This window comes from Arvicanthis niloticus, chromosome 2 (genome assembly GCF_011762505.2).
Source record: "Arvicanthis niloticus isolate mArvNil1 chromosome 2, mArvNil1.pat.X, whole genome shotgun sequence".
NCBI lineage: Eukaryota > Metazoa > Chordata > Mammalia > Rodentia > Muridae > Arvicanthis > Arvicanthis niloticus.
Genome location: NC_047659.1, coordinates 44,076,340 through 44,093,889, shown reverse-complemented (window position 1 = coordinate 44,093,889; position 17,550 = coordinate 44,076,340). Strand labels below are relative to the sequence as shown.

Sequence of the window (17,550 nt, the reverse complement as noted above, 5' to 3'; positions counted from 1 at the left end):
ACAAGACTCATAAGGCTAAATTATATGTTAGGCCTGGGCAAAGAGGTTGCCTTTCATGATGAGAGAGCTCTTGATTGTCAGATGTATTTCTAAGATGTTATGTAAATTGCATTGAAGATTCTTGATCATCAGATGTATTACCAAAATATTATGTAAAGTATGTTGTGTAATGTGTTGTTTTTCTAATGTACTGGGGCAATTTGACCTTTAAAGTTCTCCCTACATAGCCCAGGCTGGCCTCCTATGTCATCCACCCTCCTTGTTGCTCTCTTCAGTTGTGGCTTAGCTCACGCCAACATTTCCCTAACTTGATTATGACCACGGCTTTGCAGTCAGTCTTTCCACCACGGGTATTCTCATCTGAACCTTGCTTGATGCAGGCTCATTCTGATGCTCGGAAGATATTTTTGGAAGCGGGGTTTCTGTGTTGCCACAGCAGGCCTCCAGTTCTCCATTCTCTTGCCTAGGCCACTGGAGTAGCTGTGATCACCCATGGCTGCACACGACCTGGTCACATCAAAAGTGGTCCAAAGCCGGACGGTGGTACAGTGCTTGCCTCACATGTGCAGGGTCTTGGGCTTGATCCACTACTGCAAATAAAGTAACAACATGAAATAAAAGAAGATGGAAAGCTTTGCTGTTATTTACCTAATATTTACTGAATGTCCTGGGTGCCAGATGCCATTTTTGGACTAGGTACCCACCAATATATGAAAGGAATAAAATTCTTGTCCCTTGGGAACTTACCTCTGCCACAGTCATCAATGAAAATATCTATTTCAACCCTACAGATTTTACTAAAATCTTGGGAGATATGATAGTAATGGCGATAGCACATTTTTCCTAAATATATGCTATGTGTTAGTCATTATACAAATCATACCCCTAAAGGGTCACATAGACGCTTTAACTAGGCTGACTCTACAAAGAGAGAACCCACACTCAGGTAGTCACTTATCTTCCAAAATCGGAGATTCAAATGGTTGTTGTAGTCAAAATTTGAATTGAATGCAACTTGTCAAAGCTTGGGCCTGTGATTATCCATTCTCTTTTAATCAATAAATGACTGCATTTATAGATGCCACTTGCAAATAGACACTGTAGTATGCATATTCTTAGTCTAGACAAGCAGTGGGAGAATGTCTAGAGACAGTTTTGATAATCATAGCAAGGATGTCACAGCTGAGTAGTAAGTCAAGGTCAGAATGCCTTGACCTGCTTCACTGTTGAGACAAAATGCCTCAGGCTAGGTCGCATGAAAAGTAGAAATGTATTTTTTTTGTTAGAAAATCCAAATATGGGCATTAGAACATTGTGTTTCCTGTGAAAAGTTAATTTCTGTTCCATAGCTATTTCCTTCTAGTTTCCTCAGCTGGGGCTGGGAGTACAAAAGATATTATGAAACACGAATCCCTGGATTTGGTTTCCGACACTACACATGCGCACTCACACATACACAGTTTGGGGAGAGAGGTGGAGTGGACAAACACAGGTAGAAGCACATGGGCTTTGAGGATTTCTTCTTTCTTGAAACAAGGTCTCCCTTCTATAACCCAGACTGGCTTCATACTAGCTATCCTTTTCCGCCTTAGCCTCTCAAGTGGTGAGATTACAGGTGCGTCCCACCGTGCTTGACTTTTCTCAGGTCTCTTTTATAGGGACCTTCATCTTATGAACAAGGATCTCTTTGTACAGGGCGACATCTGCTCATCTCTCCAAAAGCTGCTCCCATCCTCCTCAGTAGAACCTTTAAGGGGAAAGGAAAAGAATATGATCAAATAAATATAACTCGTATTTTATCAGCTGAATTTGTATTTTTTACTTTCAGCCCATGGACTGGGATTATGAATGCGAAGGAAGTTTGGGGGACATCCGAGACAAACATGGATTGTCTGAGACCAATCACAGTCTTGAATCAGGCAGGGATCGTTTCGTTTCCCACAAAGAATGACTGTTCCTCATCACAGGCCGGGTGTCCGTCTCCTGTGCCTTTCCTAATGGTTACCAGATTGACAACATGAAAGAGTATATGGTGAACCTGCCCCTTCCTTCCACAGGTAGCCAAGCTTAAATTAGAAGAACATCTAGTGCCAGGGCCATTTGTCATTGGGCTCATATATAAAGAAGAGAACATTGCTTTTATACGTGATAGAAATTCATGGGATTAAATCTGCAAGTTAATGTTTCGATCAATGACCGAGGAGTCTAGTACTTGCATTTAACACTTGAAAATGTATATATTTAAGAGGTAATTAAGTTTTCCCGGAAATTGATCACTAAGTTTACATTGTGTTTCTGGTCAAGGATGCCATTAAAATACAAACAGGATTATTTCAATACATATAGGATTCATTCATTCAGACACTTGAAAACAAGAAGAGAAGTGTCCATGTTTGCTCTTACATTTTGAACCCTGGTAACTTCAGCCAAGTTTCATGCCAGATGATTTTGTTTTTCACAGGTTCCTTTCCTGGCCAGAACATTGGAGTTCTCAGTCTGATGTTGAAACCTAATCTTCAGTTCAAAAGCACTATCAGCCTTGAGCTCATGAGAAATCTTACAAATGGCTTCCCTGGTAGTCATTTAGAAAGTGGTTGGCTGGGGATAGATAGCTGGCCTCTGAGTAGGGAACAGTCGTTCTTTGTGGGAAACCAAGTGGTCTGGGTTTGCTTCAGATCTGTGAATCATGTTTTCCTAGCATGTCTTAAAGGCTTCCCTGACCTTCACAATCCTATTTCATCATCACAAGTCAAGATATAACTTTGTAGGAATGCTACCTTAATCTTTTCTCTTTTCCTATACAAGCAGTCCTTAAAAGTTCTTTGGATATCATGGGAGCAGCTCATGGAGAGGAAAACCTGTGACTAAAGAGAAAGAGCCCCCTGTTCATCAGAGGCCTAGAGTTTGTTTATGAAGGAGTCTATTTCTTGACAGAAATTAAAATAAATATGCTGGCTTTTTAAAAATAGTATATCTGCACAAAAGGAAGTGCACATTCTTAGTTCAGCATAAATTTTAGCTCATCGAGAAAGACATGCTATCTGCTAATTTATCCTATCTGTCCCACAATGCCCTAAGGGGTTAAGTAAACAGTTAACATCACTGTTTTTGCTGGACAACTGGTTTTTCTCCTAGCAAATGCCTACATTTCTTCTGAATTATCTTTTAAAGAGTTTAAGGAGATCTTTATCCCTTTAAGAGTTTCATGACTTTCCCTACTTTGTTCTTTCTCAAGCCTGGCTGTCTCGTGAGAACGAGCCAGCCTAATGTTGGCCACATAACCAACAGCCTATTGAGTCACAGTACCATTCCAGCCTGAGACAAGAATCTTTTAATAGTGGTCATCTCTGTGAGGGATGAGAGTCGAACATTCAAATGTGACACCTGCAATTAGAAAGATCTCTGGTCTTGCCACAGCTATTTTAAAGATGAGGTAATTTGGGGAGTGTTGAAAAAGCAGCATTTATTTAAAACTTTCCATTGCAGTTAATTTATGCCCCAGTAGGTTCATTGTGTTCTGTCAAAGAAACTTGCTGTCTGACCTTAGGGTCTTAAAGGGTTAATGTGACAGTTTATGTATTCATTTGTACTTGGTATCGAACTAAGGACCTTACATGTATGTGTATTAGGCTGGCACTTTACTACGTAGCATGGTTTTAAGCGCATAAAAGGTGCAGGGGTTAGAACCAAGAACCTTAGCAAGCTAGGCCAGCGCTCTGTTCCTGAGTTACACTCCTTTCTCCTCTCTTCTTGTAACTTCACTGCCCCTGACATCACCTTCCTGGGATCCAAATGGCTTTGAACAAAAGAGGAAAGCCAGGGATTTAGGGAGTCGGGTTTCATTTCAGAGCAGCACCGCGATTACATTAGGCAAGGTGCGAAAGGGCTCCTGCCAGGTAAAGTACCGGAAAGTTACAAGTTGGGTTATTTTTTAACCGGCGTCCTACAAAACCGACGCCGTGTAGGTGTCTCACTCGCTAACTTGTAAAAGAACTCCAGGTTCTTTAGCTCGGGGAGAGTTAGCAGGCAGAGAAGCTGGCAGCCGTTCAACGACCCCGCCCTCGGAGTCCCAGGGGGGCTTCTTCTGGAGAGTGCGATTGTCTAGGGCGGAGGCGCGGCAGGGCAGGAAGGGAGCGGGGCGAACCCCGAAAGCACCCCCGAAGCCGCGCGGCTCCCAGCACGTGGAAACTTCCCTGGCGGCGAGCAGGGCGGGAGGGGGCGGCGGTTCCCCTCGGTGCTGAGAGCACCGCGCGCGCGAGGATCGGGGAGCGCGGCGGGCGCGGCGGCCGCCGCCTCCTCCCGTCCCCGCCTCCGCGGCGCAGCCTCCTCCCTCCGCCCGGCTCGGCCTCCGGCTCCCTCCCCTCGTGGCAGGCTCCGGCGGCGGCGGCTGCGGCGGACGGGGAGGGCGTGCGCCGCCTGAGAGGTGTGGGCGACGAGGGTAGGGAAGTTTCAAGTGGAAGGTCGTCCGCCGGCCGGCGCGTCCCCTCACTCTCCTCCCGCAGCATCATGGCGGAGCCGAGCGGCTCGCCCGTGCACGTCCAGCTTCCCCAGCAGGCGGCCCCGGTGACAGCGGCGGCGGCGGCCCCGGCGGCCGCGACATCAGCACCGGCCCCGGCCCCGGCCCCGGCCCCGGCGGCTCCCGCAGCCCCGGCCCCGGCTCCAGCTGCGGCTCCAGCCCCGGCCCCGGCAGCTCAGGCGGTCGGCTGGCCCATCTGCAGGGACGCGTACGAGCTCCAGGAGGTTATCGGTCAGTGCGGAGGGTGCTGCGGGGCCGGTCCAGGCCGGGTGCCGACACTGGGCGGGAGTGGGTGCGGGATGCGGTTCTCCTGCCTGCCTGCACGCCCAGGGGCAGAGCGGCCGGCTTCGGGGCCTACCGGCTTCAACAGTTATTTTTATTGTCTTTTTTTAATTTTTAATTTGTCCCTTCCTTCCCTGAGCGCGGCTGCTGCAGGAGGTGGCGCGGCGGATGTGACTCGCACTGCAGACGAGCTGCAGGCTGCAAACTTTTATCTCCCGGATCGCCGGGGCGGCGGAGCTGGAACCCAGTAACGCCGCATCCTCCTCCCCCCCCCCCCCCTCAAGCCCTGGGGCGGCAGCTTGTGGCCGGTGACCACGCGGATGGGCTGCCTGGGCGGGGTGGGGATGCGGGGGCGCCGCCCTGGGCTTCCGCGCCCCCGCGCCGCGCCGGGTGAAACGCGTCCTGAGAGACCCTGCGGGCGCAGCCGCGCCTCTGCCTCCTGCCGTGACCTCTCGGTGGGTAGCCCAGCCACGTAGTAGTGGCAGAGGCCCAGGCGCCTGCCCAGACCAGGGAGGATGCTGGCCTTCTTCTGACAGCCGCCGCATGCTCGCCCTGCAACCCGGCTCTGCGCGCGGTGCGCCCGGGTACCTGCCTCCCTCCTTACGGGCGTGCCGCCTGCTGCCAGCCCCGGGGGCCGGTGAGCGGGCGCGCTGGCCTCCTGCCCTGCGCCGGGTGGATCTGCTCGGTTGAAACTCGAGGCTGTCCATGATCCGCGCCCAGCCTTTCGGTGTCTCTTAGGCAGCTCACTAATATCATCTTATCTTACATTTTTAAGTACCTGGCAGAGTCGAAAGGCAAGAAGCCCGTGTTACTTTTCTTTGAGCCAAGCACGTGAAGGGCCAGGATATTTGTGGTGTCCTCTAGCATAGAACCTTACCTAAAGGTTCATTCAGCTAAAAGTTTTGTCCCTGAGCGATGCTGCCAGGCAAAGTGGGCCCCATCATGTAACCTCATGAACTCTGGACTGGGATGTTGCTGGCCCATAGTCTTAACATTTAAAGATGCAAAGAAAATAATATCCAAGTTATCTTTTTCTTTCATTTAAAAAGATTTCTCTATTTTCCCTTTGAACAGTTATAATTAATATAATTTCACTAGGCACTCCAAGGAACCCCTTTTTTGTCGTGTGTGAATGAGACTGCATATATATACATAAGTATATGTATGTATACATATATGTGTTTGATAGGCAGAAGTGTGTGTATGTGTAGTAATTGTGTACTTTAGTATGCAAAGACTGCGTATAGTCTTTATAGATATTTTTAGACAAAATTCTAGTATCTTTCATAACTTTTAGCTAAAGACTCTTCAGGGATGAATCTTCAGGTTACTGTCAGCATTTAGTAACTCCAGGAGCTTTCAAAGCCCAGAGTTCTCAGTGAAAACTAGTTTAGTCTGGCATATAAGGCTCTTCACTCTGAACTTCTTTCCTGTTCTCTGAGTTCTTACATTGTCACAGTGATTGCTGATTGCTGTCTTTGCAGGCTCTTCCCTTTGAAGGCCCACCATGTGCGCGTGCACGCAATGGACACACACAAACACATGCATGCATACATGTATACATACATAATACATGTATGTTAATATTGAAGACCGAACCAGGCATATTTCCTAGGGACCTTTGCCTAGCCAGTCTTGCCCAGCTTCCAAGGCTAAAGTGAGTATCTTCTGAGAAGCTTGCACTTCTCCCCGGACATAGTTTGCTGGCTCCTAGTGACCCCTTCTTTATGTACTCCGCAGTCCCTAACCTCATAGGTGCTGATTGCTCATGACGGTCTTAGGGCCTACTAGGTTCTGTGCATGTGTTGGCAGTGTAGATGATCAAGTCATGTTCTTACCCTTAAGGACTTGAGTTGGGAGACAAGAAGGAGCGATCCTATAGGATGTGCTGAGTGAGAGAGTGCCCTGAGGTGGAAGGAAACAGGTACTCTGCAGGGGGAGACTGACTGATTCTGCACTGGGTTTTGAAGTGTGAGTAAGAGCTTGGAAGGTGCTCCATTATTCCTGTTGCCGCCTTCCCTAACCAACTCTGGATTGTGTTGGTTGGCCTCTTCCACCACACAGTTTTCCTTAGGATTCCAGAACAATTTACATACAACCAATTTATATTCTTACGTTGGTAACCATTAGGGTTAAAATGTAAGCCTTGACTTTGGGAACAATATTTTGAGCTGGCCTCTTTTGTGAGTTAAGGAATAAAATCTTTTTAGCTTAAGTAGGATTAATTACAAGGCCTTCTCTGCTTGTGGTAATAATGTTAATTATTGTTGGTTGATTTTCAGTGAAGAAGAAAGAAAAGGGGGTATTTACCTGGGGGATTCAAGAAAAGAAAGGCATGCTTATTTCATCCTGGTTTTACACATTGATCAGCTTTTCTATGATTTATATTTATCTCATATTTTCCCATCCTAAGAGATGGGTATTTGGAAACCCTTATTATTGACAAATGGCTAGAATAGGGTTTTACAAGAGCTTCGCATTTCCATGTAGCCGTTCATGCTAGTTGAGGGATTCAGAGCATATTCCTAGTTAAGCACTTTGCCTTAAACATTATATTCAAGAAGTTAGCAGTACAAATACTAAGCCAGTTTGAAAGTCAATGCCAGTCAGCAGCCCGTGTCCCTCCCTGCTGTACAGCAGGTGTCCTATAATGTGATTCCAGTAGTGCAAACCACAACCAGCAGGAGGCTCAGATGTGCCAGAGCCTCAAGCCTGGGGAGGCAGGGAGCTTCAGCTTCCAGCGTGGCACAAAGCACAAGCACCTTTTCCTCTGTTTCCTTCTGGGTACAGGACAGGGCCTCCGGATTAGGACAGGCTAAGTCTTCTAAAATCCAAACAGACCAGATCCAGTTATTTGAGTTTTTCTGTTTTAGAAAAACAAACACAGGATTTTCCGAGTCTAAAAATAAAGTTTGTGTTTGTGGAGCTGCTGCTCTGTTGTAAAAGCAACAGAGAAACTCTAATGCTATTAGGAGTAATCTGGTTCAGAAGTTCAGGCATGACCTAGAAATAATGTCAGGTCTGTCAGACGGAGCTGTATAACCAAACAGGGGCGACACGCGGGACTATTGGGTTCCTGTGTTCAGGGCATTTCAGATGTTTCAGGGTTGTGTACAAATAACTGGAGAATTTCAGATCTCTTCATGATCTCCAACTTTACTCATCTGACCTCGCCCTCGGAGTCCTTCTGCAGAAGCATGAAGGGCACCTGCGCTATGCCAGTTGAAAACTGAGTTGTTGGCAGTATTAATAGGATCTCCTTGACTCTTTAAACAAAGAATAAAAGATGAGTTATGTAAACATTGACTTGGGCATCTGTAATAGAATGGACAACCTCAGTGAACTTCTCTCCTTGAACGAGGTCTTTCTTGGCAGTATCAGTTTCGGAATTTGAATCAGGTAATTCCAGAAGTGCTCTTATCTCCCTTAATTTTCCACCAAAAACCAATAAATAGACCCACTGCTTCTGAATGTTTGATTGTTTTCTTCTTTTTCCTTCAGGAAAAGCCTTGATGTACTTTTTGTGTTTGATTTCTCCATGTTGCCTGATGTTTTCTTTTTTCTCCCATGGTGGTCATTTGGAATTATCTGAAAGGAGCACTTATCTGCTGTCTTAGGCAACAGAAAACAACTAGACTGATTTGAAGAGGGTTCCTCTGCTCATTTTGTTGTCTCTCCTGAGGCTCCGTTTATCTGCCAAGGTGCACAAGCCTTTTCAAAGACCCGACTAACAGGGCTGGTGGTCACTTGAAGGAGCATCAACCTCTCCCAAATTGAGATCTGCAGACAGATTAGGGCACTCTGGGAGCTTCTGGGAAGGTCCAAGGTCTGTGGATTAGCACTTGGGTTGTGACAGCCTAGAGGTAGTTTGAGGACAGTGGGTGGCTGCGCTGGACAGTCCTTGGGGGGAGCCAAAGCTCTGGATCTTCTATTCTTTATGATGTTTTTCTTTGGCTTCAATTAGTTTCTTTCTCCTATGTCCCTCCTTCCTTCCCTCCCTTCTGTCTTTTCCTCCTTCCCTCCCTCTCTCCCTTCTCCCTCTTCCCTTTCTTCCTATAATAGAGTCCTGAGATAACTTGAAGATAGGGCTTGGATTTTTAATTAGGTGCCTAATTTTTTTAAAATATAAAGAGGAAAAGAAGCGTACAAGGGTTCACTTTGTGGACACTGTGGTCAGTTATACGGAGACATTTTGCCCCTTTAGCCTGTGGAGTGTGTGTGTGGCCTGCTAGAGTGGCACTCTGTGTGTGAGCTGCAGCTGCAGCCTTTAGCCATTTTATCTAAGTGTGCAGATTAGTGACACTGACTGTATTCCCAACAAGCGTGTTCTTTTCACTCTGCCAGTGAAATTGATGGGTGGGAAAAATCTGAAGGTTAAAAGGAACTTCTGGAAGACAGATTGCTATCTTTGCTTTTTCTATGTTATATTTGATTCATGACCAATAATGTGCACCCTCCCCTTCCTCCCTCCTGCCTCGACTCTTATCTTTCAGTACACTTTGGATGGTGTTTAAAAATAAATGTCAGCCGTGATGACTCCAGAGTCAGAAGCTGTGGTCTGTTTGTTTGCTGTCCTGCTATGGTTGTCTCTGATAGTTGTGACCAACTACCTGTGAGTTGGGAGTAATTTGTTAGAATTTGTTCTAGCAAATTACTTAGATGTGTTTATACTCAGTTTCCACACTGGTAGCCTGAGCAAAATAGGTTTGTGAGTGTGTAAAACACTTGGAACAGTGCTTGGCACAGGGCACACTCAATTAGTCTTAGCCGTAACTTCTGTAAACCTCGCTTGCTAATCTGATTCAAGTTCTCAGGACAGAACACAGTCCTGGCTTTTCAGGCCTTTGAAGTGGCTTCAAGAGTTTACTCTGCTTGGCTTTGCCAAGGGGGAGTGCAGAGGGGGTGAGGTTACCCTCAGACCTCCTTTTGGAAGTCATCTGGAAGATGGCATGAAAGGGAAGTCAGAAGCCCAGGTAGGCCGGCTTCACCTAGGCTTAGGCAACCCTGGATACTTCCTGGAGGAAGCTGGAGAGACCTGTAGCGCTCCTGGCAGATTTGGACAGCTCAGGAGTTTAGGTGCCAGATGGCTCTTTGACAAGAGGTGAGAACATCCTGTGGGAAGGTTGCCTGGAGGAACAGCCCATAATGGAAGAGCTCTGAGAGCAACCTGCTCCTGCTGCACTTTTCTTCCACCTCAGAGTTGGCCTTTGGTGGCTGCCAGGCTGGCAGGAAATGCTGCTGACTGGGAGACCTGGGCCCTTTATGCTAAGATAAAGTCGTTTCTGCCATTTCCTTCCTTCCTTCTCTTAGCTCAGAAAGATTTTGGAATCATTCTCATCTTTTTCCTTTTTGTGGTGCTGGAGGTTGTACCCTGGGCCTGCCTCATGCATGCATGGCAGGTTCTCCACAACTGATCTACAACCCTATTCCTCTTAACCTTTGTGGTGTGTTTTTTAAAACCCTTAGAACCTTCAGTGGTCAAGGCTGCTCTTGAGCTCACCGAGGTAGCTGAGGATGGCTTTGAACTCCCGAGTCTTCTGCTCCTGCTTTCCAAGAGCTGGGAATCCAGGCTGGCCAACCATGTTCAGCTTTTCTTGTCTTTCCTGTACCTTCCTCCTCTCCCTGCTCCTCTCCTTTTCTCTATCCCTGTGTGAACAGCAACGATGATTGGAGGAACCTCCCACTTACTCTTTACCTACTGTAATCTGGCTTCTGGTCTTTCTCAAAAATTCTGCTCTCTAAAATTGCCTTTGTCCATCTGTGGAAGAAGCCTTGGGCACTTCCTCTGCAGGCAAGTCCAGCCGTGTCCAGGCAATCTGGAACGCCATGACCTAGGCTTCCATTTCTGCCTCATGTACGTGGGATTTTCTGTTTTCCTATCTGCTGCTATTCCACTGTCTGTATCTCCACGGCTGACCCAGAAATGCAAAGACCTTCCCTGACTTTGAACTAGTATTTAGATGACTTCTCTTCTTTTGTTGTAGCAGGGATCATGCCCAGAGCCTGTGACTTCTCAGGCAAGAGTCCACCTCCAGCCACACCTCCCAGTTCCTGTGGAACTTAATATTTCTTCATTCCTGCTCTTGTTCCACTTCCATTTGAAAACCCCCAAGTGCAAAACATGCCCTAATAAGGCTCCCACATCTGAGCCTCATTTGTGTGTGTGTGTGTGTTTGTGCAGAACAATATATATATATATATATATATATATATATATATATGTATATATATGTATAATTTATACATGGTGTTATATATATTATATAAGGATATAATATATTACTATATTATTATAATATATATGAATGTATTATGTGTGTTTGTGTGTGTGTCTGACTCTCCATTTTTGTCCCTACAGGTTTAAAGTCCTTATCAGTGTTTTTGGAGATTATTGTAATAATGTACTAATGTCCATTTTTTGTTTCCAGCTCTAGTATGCTATGTTATCACAGTTGGTACTGCTATATCAGAATGTCTGTCTGTCCTGTTGCTCCCGGGCCTGCCCTTGGTCCTCCTAAAGGCCCTCTCTAAGACCAGCATTTAAAGCCTCTTGCTTCCCTTTCTCTCCCTGTCTCCCCATTTTCATTTTCAGGATGGCATTGCCAGCCTGGGGGAAACATTGCACAACTGTGGAAATGCTTCTTTCCTCCTTTGCCTCTGCTGGGAAGTCTTCTTGTGTTTGGAACACTGTTTCTATGTACCATAAGTTCTGTGTGTCTCCAGTTTAGTTGTATTATCTTGCAGTACAACGTGTATGCCTGTGCAGTGAACACACTCAAAAGACGCACCTGTGTAAGCTCCACTTGTGTTGGTGCATGTTCTCACATTAAATAAGCCTATGCAATAAGCACTCTGCTGTCCTTAGGCATGTTAACTCTGCTTTGGGTGCTTTTAAAATCCGGCCCCCCCCCAAACAAATTATTTCTGTTCACAGAAATAGTTTCTGCCCTTAGCTCTTATGGCCCCCCTCTACTGGTTGGTCCTATTTTGTTTTTCACTTCCTTGCCCTTGGAAGGATAGTTTTCTGAGTGTTCATCCTGGCTTTGGACGATCAGAGCTTCTTATTTCCACACCACACACTTCATATGCAGTATTTGGTCGTTCACCTTTGGTGCTTCCACTTGCCTGTGTTGGGGTACAGGGTAGAGGCTTCCCCTCCTGATTTATGGAACCTGAAAGTGGCCCTTGTGTGATAGAGGCTTGAGAGCTGCCTACTGTGGTTCTCCACCTTGTGCCTGATGGTGGGAGGAGTAAGGGTGTCCTGCTCGGCTCCTCTTGGGAACCCAGTCCTTCCTTCCTTCTTTGAATACAACAGTGATTTCTTGCTGTTTGAGTGTTTAAATATAATCCTTACCTTGAAGTTCTTTGGTGTTATTTACTGCACACAGATCACAAATACTGGAGATCAGAGTCGGATGAAACCCAAGAGCAGAATTGCAGAACAGTGAGACTCCGGGGTTAGTTGTGCAGGCAGGAGTTATACTCTTGTAAATTGCAGTGGACGGAGAATGACGAGATGGGAGGGGGAAGGGATGGTGCAGGCCAAGACTGCAGAGCCCGACTCGGTTTGTAAGTCAGAGCTGATCTAATGTATGTTGTAACTATTCTGTGTGCATCTTTTGGAAAAGAGGTCTTCTTCTCATTTAAGTAGAATTCCTCAAGTCATCATATGAGGCTTTGCATTTTCTTTCAGGACAGTTCTGTTCAAGTTATACCAGATAGTTCCAAGATGCTTGAGGAGGAGCAAACATTCCAAAGTTTTGTTTTGTTTTGTTTTGTTTTGTTTTCTTTTCTTTTCTTTTCTCTCTCTCTCTCTCTCTCTCTCTCTTTCTTTTTTCAAATCTGCTATTCACTAGTGGAATTTATGATACTAGAGAAGAAGTCGGTGTATTAATTAAAAAGGCGTTTCAGACTTGGCTTAACTGGAAAGCAGAAAGAAGAGAAATTGGCCTTTCTGACAATAGCTTGGCAAGGCTTTCTTTCTAGAATTGATTGGAACACACACATTGGAATCCAATGTGACTAAATGCTGAAGTATTTCAAGTTTCTTCCTATTTGCCAAACAGTTATTTGAGAATAAATTCTGACATAGCTGGAAGAAGTGTCTTGGGCATTGAAGGAAGTAGGTGATTGGTACTCTAAACTCACTCTGTGTGTGTGTCTCTGTGTGTGTGTGTAGTCATTTAGGGTGGAACTCAGAGACCTCAACAAACATTTTAATCTCCATGTTCTTTGAGGTAATTCACATTTAATACAAATTTTCTGAAGCCTAGAATTAGGAGGACTCATGTGTTATTCTCTCAGGTAAACACATAAAATGTGGTGACATTTGGGTTTTAGGTTTCCAACATAAGTTTTCCTTGGAACCCTTTGCCAGAATAATTGGTTGGAAGCAGAGGCGTATGACTCTGCTGTGTACGTAGATGGCTAGATCTTCCTTGAGAGGACTCTGGAAGCTTCTGCCCTGCAATGGCTTGAGATGTCTTATACTCACTCTGTTGATGGTGAAGGTCTTAGCTGAATCCACGCTCTTGTTTTGAACTGGAATCATCCGTAGCATGCTTGTAATGAGGAGGCACTCCACTTGCTCTGTTCCCTTCCCTGTTTCACTTGGAGATTGGAAAGGATTGTGTTCTCTGGGTGGTTCTTGTTGACCTTCATTGTTTAGCTTTTAATTAGAGCCAGCCCTTCATCCCTACTTCCCTCACTTGCTGTGCCCCCTTGTTGTTCCTTCTTCCTGTTGTCTTCCTTCCTGTCACCACTATCCACCTTTGCTTAATTATAGGCAACTGAGGAAGCAGAAGTCAGGCAGGAGCTTCTAGGGAAGGAGATGCAAGTCATTCATTGCTGACCTTTCTAAGTTCCGGCACAGCCATAAAAGGAGAATAAGGAAATGCACTTGGAGAGGTTGACGAACAATGCACCCCAGCATCTTTGCTGTGTAACCGAGGACTTGCAACGTCAGAGTCAGTCCAACGCCTGTGGTGCTTCCCATCCTTAGATACCCAGGTTCACGAGTCCTAGGTAGGGATGGATTTCAGCCAGTATCATTTACCTAAGGTTCTGTAGCAGATTACATTGTGAGTTATTGGTTGTGACCCATCAGTGAGGTGGCCCCTTGTCTGTGTGTAACACAGAAGTTCAAGAGTAGTGAGTGTCTGAAACAGTTCCACTTTCAGCTTACAGGTTGATCCAAGCCAGCATGTTTTAGCTGTTAGAGCGGCAACAACTATAGATTGGATGTGGTACTGTCTCCATGTGGCCATTTCTGTTCAACTGACATCGAGCTACGGAGGGAGGATACAGACTGACCTGTGTTTGTTATCCTTGTGTCACATGACCCAAATTGCACAGAAACTGTTTAAGGGAAGAAAATTTAGGCTCATGATTTTAGGAGCCTAGGGCAGCAGCAAGGTTATGACTGTGCTCAGGGAGCAAACAGGGAGCAAACAGGGAGCAAACAGGTCCTCCTGTCTCTGTGGACCAGGAAGCAGAGAGAGTGGGCTAGGATCCGAGCAGGCATAAGGAGCCTTAAGTAAGAAGGTGGAAGGCCTGCTCTGGTGACCTACTTCTGCTCAGCAGGTCTTACCGCCTTAAGGTTGCATAGACTTCAAGTCATAGTACCAGATGCTGAGGACCCAACTTTGAGAACGTGAGTCTTTGGGGGGGCATTTCAAATTCAATCTACAACCCAGCATGTTGGTTATACTCCACATTTCAAATCCTCCGTAGCCAGTCATGGCTGGTGATTGTTGACTGGTCAGTACAAATTCAGATTATGTCACTGTCCAACATTTTGACAGGACTGAGTTGGATGCTGTATTAGTTGCTTTTCTTGGTGCTTTATCTAACCCAAATATCTGACAAGAAGCAAAAGGCAGGTTTACGTGTGGTTCACAGTTTGAGGATGCGCACATCCTGGTTGGGGAAGGCATGGCAATGGGAGGCTGCCTGCTCACATCTGTGCTGGTCAAGGAGCAGAGAGGTGAATACTGGCATTCGGGGTTTCTTGTTCCTTTTTTTTTCCAGGCTGGGGTGGTGCCACCCATATTGACTATTGACTGTGTGTCTTTCTCCCTCAGTTAAGCCTTTTTGGAAACATCCTCACAGACACAACTGGAGGTTTGACTCTTAGGCATGTCCCAGTTCAGTCTAGTTGACATGAACATGAACCATCTCAGATGGTAGGTTTTTAGCACTGCCCAGAGACTGCTTGTACGTCATTATGATATCTCTACCAGTGTAAGGGCAATCTCGATAAGAACAGGTTGAGGGTCCACCCTGACTTACTAGTACACAAGGGAGGCAGGCATGATGAGCCCACTGTGTGCCAACATGTTTGACTTCCTTCTACACTTCTTTTGGAAGTAGTTCTGTTAATATTTTCAGAACATTGCTTCTGTGTGGAGTGACACCCCTGCTGACTTAGGGATAACTTCTTTGTTTGTTTGATTTTTTTGAGACAGGGTTGCTCTATGTAGCCCTGGCTGTCCTGGAACTAGCTGTGTAGACCAGGCTGGCCTCGAACTCCTGGAGCTCTACCAACCTCTGCCTCCTGAGTGTTGGGATCAAAGACACATGCCACCATGCCTGGTTAAAGTATACATTTTTATCTTTGTCCACTTAACTCATTTTGGAAATGTTGCCATAATTCTCTAAGCTCTGAGGATCCCACCGAGAGAAATTGTTTTTAGAAGCATTAGTTTACTTAGAGCCAAGCATATGTTGGAGAGACAAGGTTGGATATGGTTGATTTTCTTTCATGTTACGAAGAGAGAACTGACTTACTTATTTCTTTGTTTATTTGTAGGTACTGGTAGATAAAATTAGAATTTCTGAAATTAACCTCCCTTAGGAAAAATAATATCTTTATTTATTGCAAATTAGAATCATAGTTTCTTTCCTTTAAGAATTTTGGGGTGGACTGGAGATTATACACACACACAGATTACTGCTGTAATAAAGTTTTAGAGCACAAAGCAAATGAGACACCTGCTGTCAACCCCTCAAGACAAAATCACACTCACTGACTCCTGTTTGGGGATGGCAGCCTCCTAAGGAGAAGGGATTCCTGACTGTATAGGGAGATGAGGGTGTAATTTGAGGCCTTTCAGGAATAGTCTGTGCATCCTTAACTTAGTGTCCCTCCAAGTGGCCAGGGCTGTAATAGTGAATGCTTTCCTCTGTAATCCTTTCCTTTCTTTCCTTTCCTTTCCTTTCCTTTCCTTTCCTTTCCTTTCCTTTCCTTTCCTTTCCTTCCTTCCCTTCTTTTTTTTTTTTCCTAGCAATGCACTTTCAAGTTTGTGGATAGCCAAACCTAGTGCATGACCTTAAATAAGAACTCTTGTGGAAACATTTCCTGTGTAGTGTGGAGGCTGAAATAGGGCAAGTGTTCTGTGAGGCTTCAAACTGTGGTCATTAGCATGAGCCTAAGAAGAGGGCTGCCTGGGGCAGAAGTCAGGATGGGGCTAGATCATTTACCTCAGCGGTTGTTTAAAAAGCAGCACTCACAGGCTTCAAGAGAGGATGAGATGCTTTAATAGGGGCGTCTTTCTGCTTGCTGTCATTGAAGAAGCAGGATTTTATCTGAAAGCTTCATATTCTTCTGGACAGGGTCTCATGTAGCCAAGGCAGCTTTCCACTATCTGTATAGTGCATGATGTCCCTGAACTCCTGACCTTCTTGCCTTTGCTCCCGTAGTGCCTCTGATATCCTGTTCTCTTAATCTGCCAGAAGCAACAATACAGGCAGCTTTGCAACTGTGTGTCAGTTTAAAGAATTCTAAAAGACAAGTGGGCTTTAAATAAAGTTCTGGCACCAGGAGGGTAAAAGTCTGATGCGTGCCTTCTGCTGCTTCTGTCGTTCCCATTAACAATAAGATCAGGGCAGGAGAGGTGGCTCAGTGATTAAGAGCACTGGCTGCTCCTGCAGAAGAGCCAGATTCAATTCCCAGTACCCACACAGCAGCTCACAACCAGCTGTAACTCCAGTTACAGGGTGTCCAGTGCCCTCTTCTGTCTTCCTGTGGCACTAGGCATATATGTGTTTGTACAGACACACATGCAAGCAAAGACCCATATAAAAACTAACAATGAGTAAATCTTAGATAAGTTTTGTCTTCATCTAAAGCCTTTTCCTTTTTTTGTTTGTTTGTTTGTTTGTTTGTTTTTGGAGAAACCAAAATATGAAAGCTGAGTTTTCTTTAATATTAAAGCCAGTCACAGCACAATCTTTATGTATGTGTATGGGAAGTGTTTTATTGAAGGGCACATGCTGGGAGGTATCTACTGACTCTGTAGCTAGTTCTTGAGTGATATAAGCAGTGGTATTTTGATCTAAATAGTACTTTATTATGAATTTTATTTTTATTATTTTACTGTCCGTCCGTCTGTCTGTTTGTTTGTTTGTTTATTTATTTTGCTAGAGATGGAAGCCAGAATTTCACTAACAGAGTAGGCACAAACTCTAGCACTAAACTCTCCAGCCTTAACTTGTCCTTTCTTATGGTAGAAGTCACTCTGTAAACTAATGATGACGTGAGTACTCCATGGTGTGGTTAAGTGGATGAGATTAGAGAGAGATGGAAGAGGGGGGCAGGAGAGAGGGGGAATGAATGAGAACGAAGAGTCCAGAGCAGAGAGAGAGAGAAAGAAGTAGACTAGTCATGGCCAGCCACTGGACATGGCCTGGGCTATCCACGAGAGGAGAGAATAGGAGATAGAGAATAGAGAGAACATAGTGAGAGAAGCAGA

At 45.5% G+C, this 17,550-nt stretch overlaps 1 protein-coding gene across 2 annotated transcripts in view; it reads left to right on the top strand.

The window, feature by feature from the left end:
- Positions 1-3,861: 3,861 nt before the first annotated feature.
- The window catches only part of Stk39 (serine/threonine kinase 39), a 262,138-nt gene continuing 248,449 nt past the window's right edge, over positions 3,862-17,550 (top strand). Inside the window, exon 1 of one of the 2 annotated variants that reach the window (XM_076928855.1) lies at positions 3,862-3,896. Coding sequence is in view for 1 of the 2 variants with exons in the window: in XM_034495627.2 (XP_034351518.1) it covers positions 4,507-4,747 (241 nt within the window). In the remaining variant the exon portion in view is untranslated. Of the gene's footprint in view, positions 3,897-4,333; positions 4,748-17,550 lie in introns of those variants that run through there. The other variant, XM_034495627.2, reaches the window with a different exon arrangement.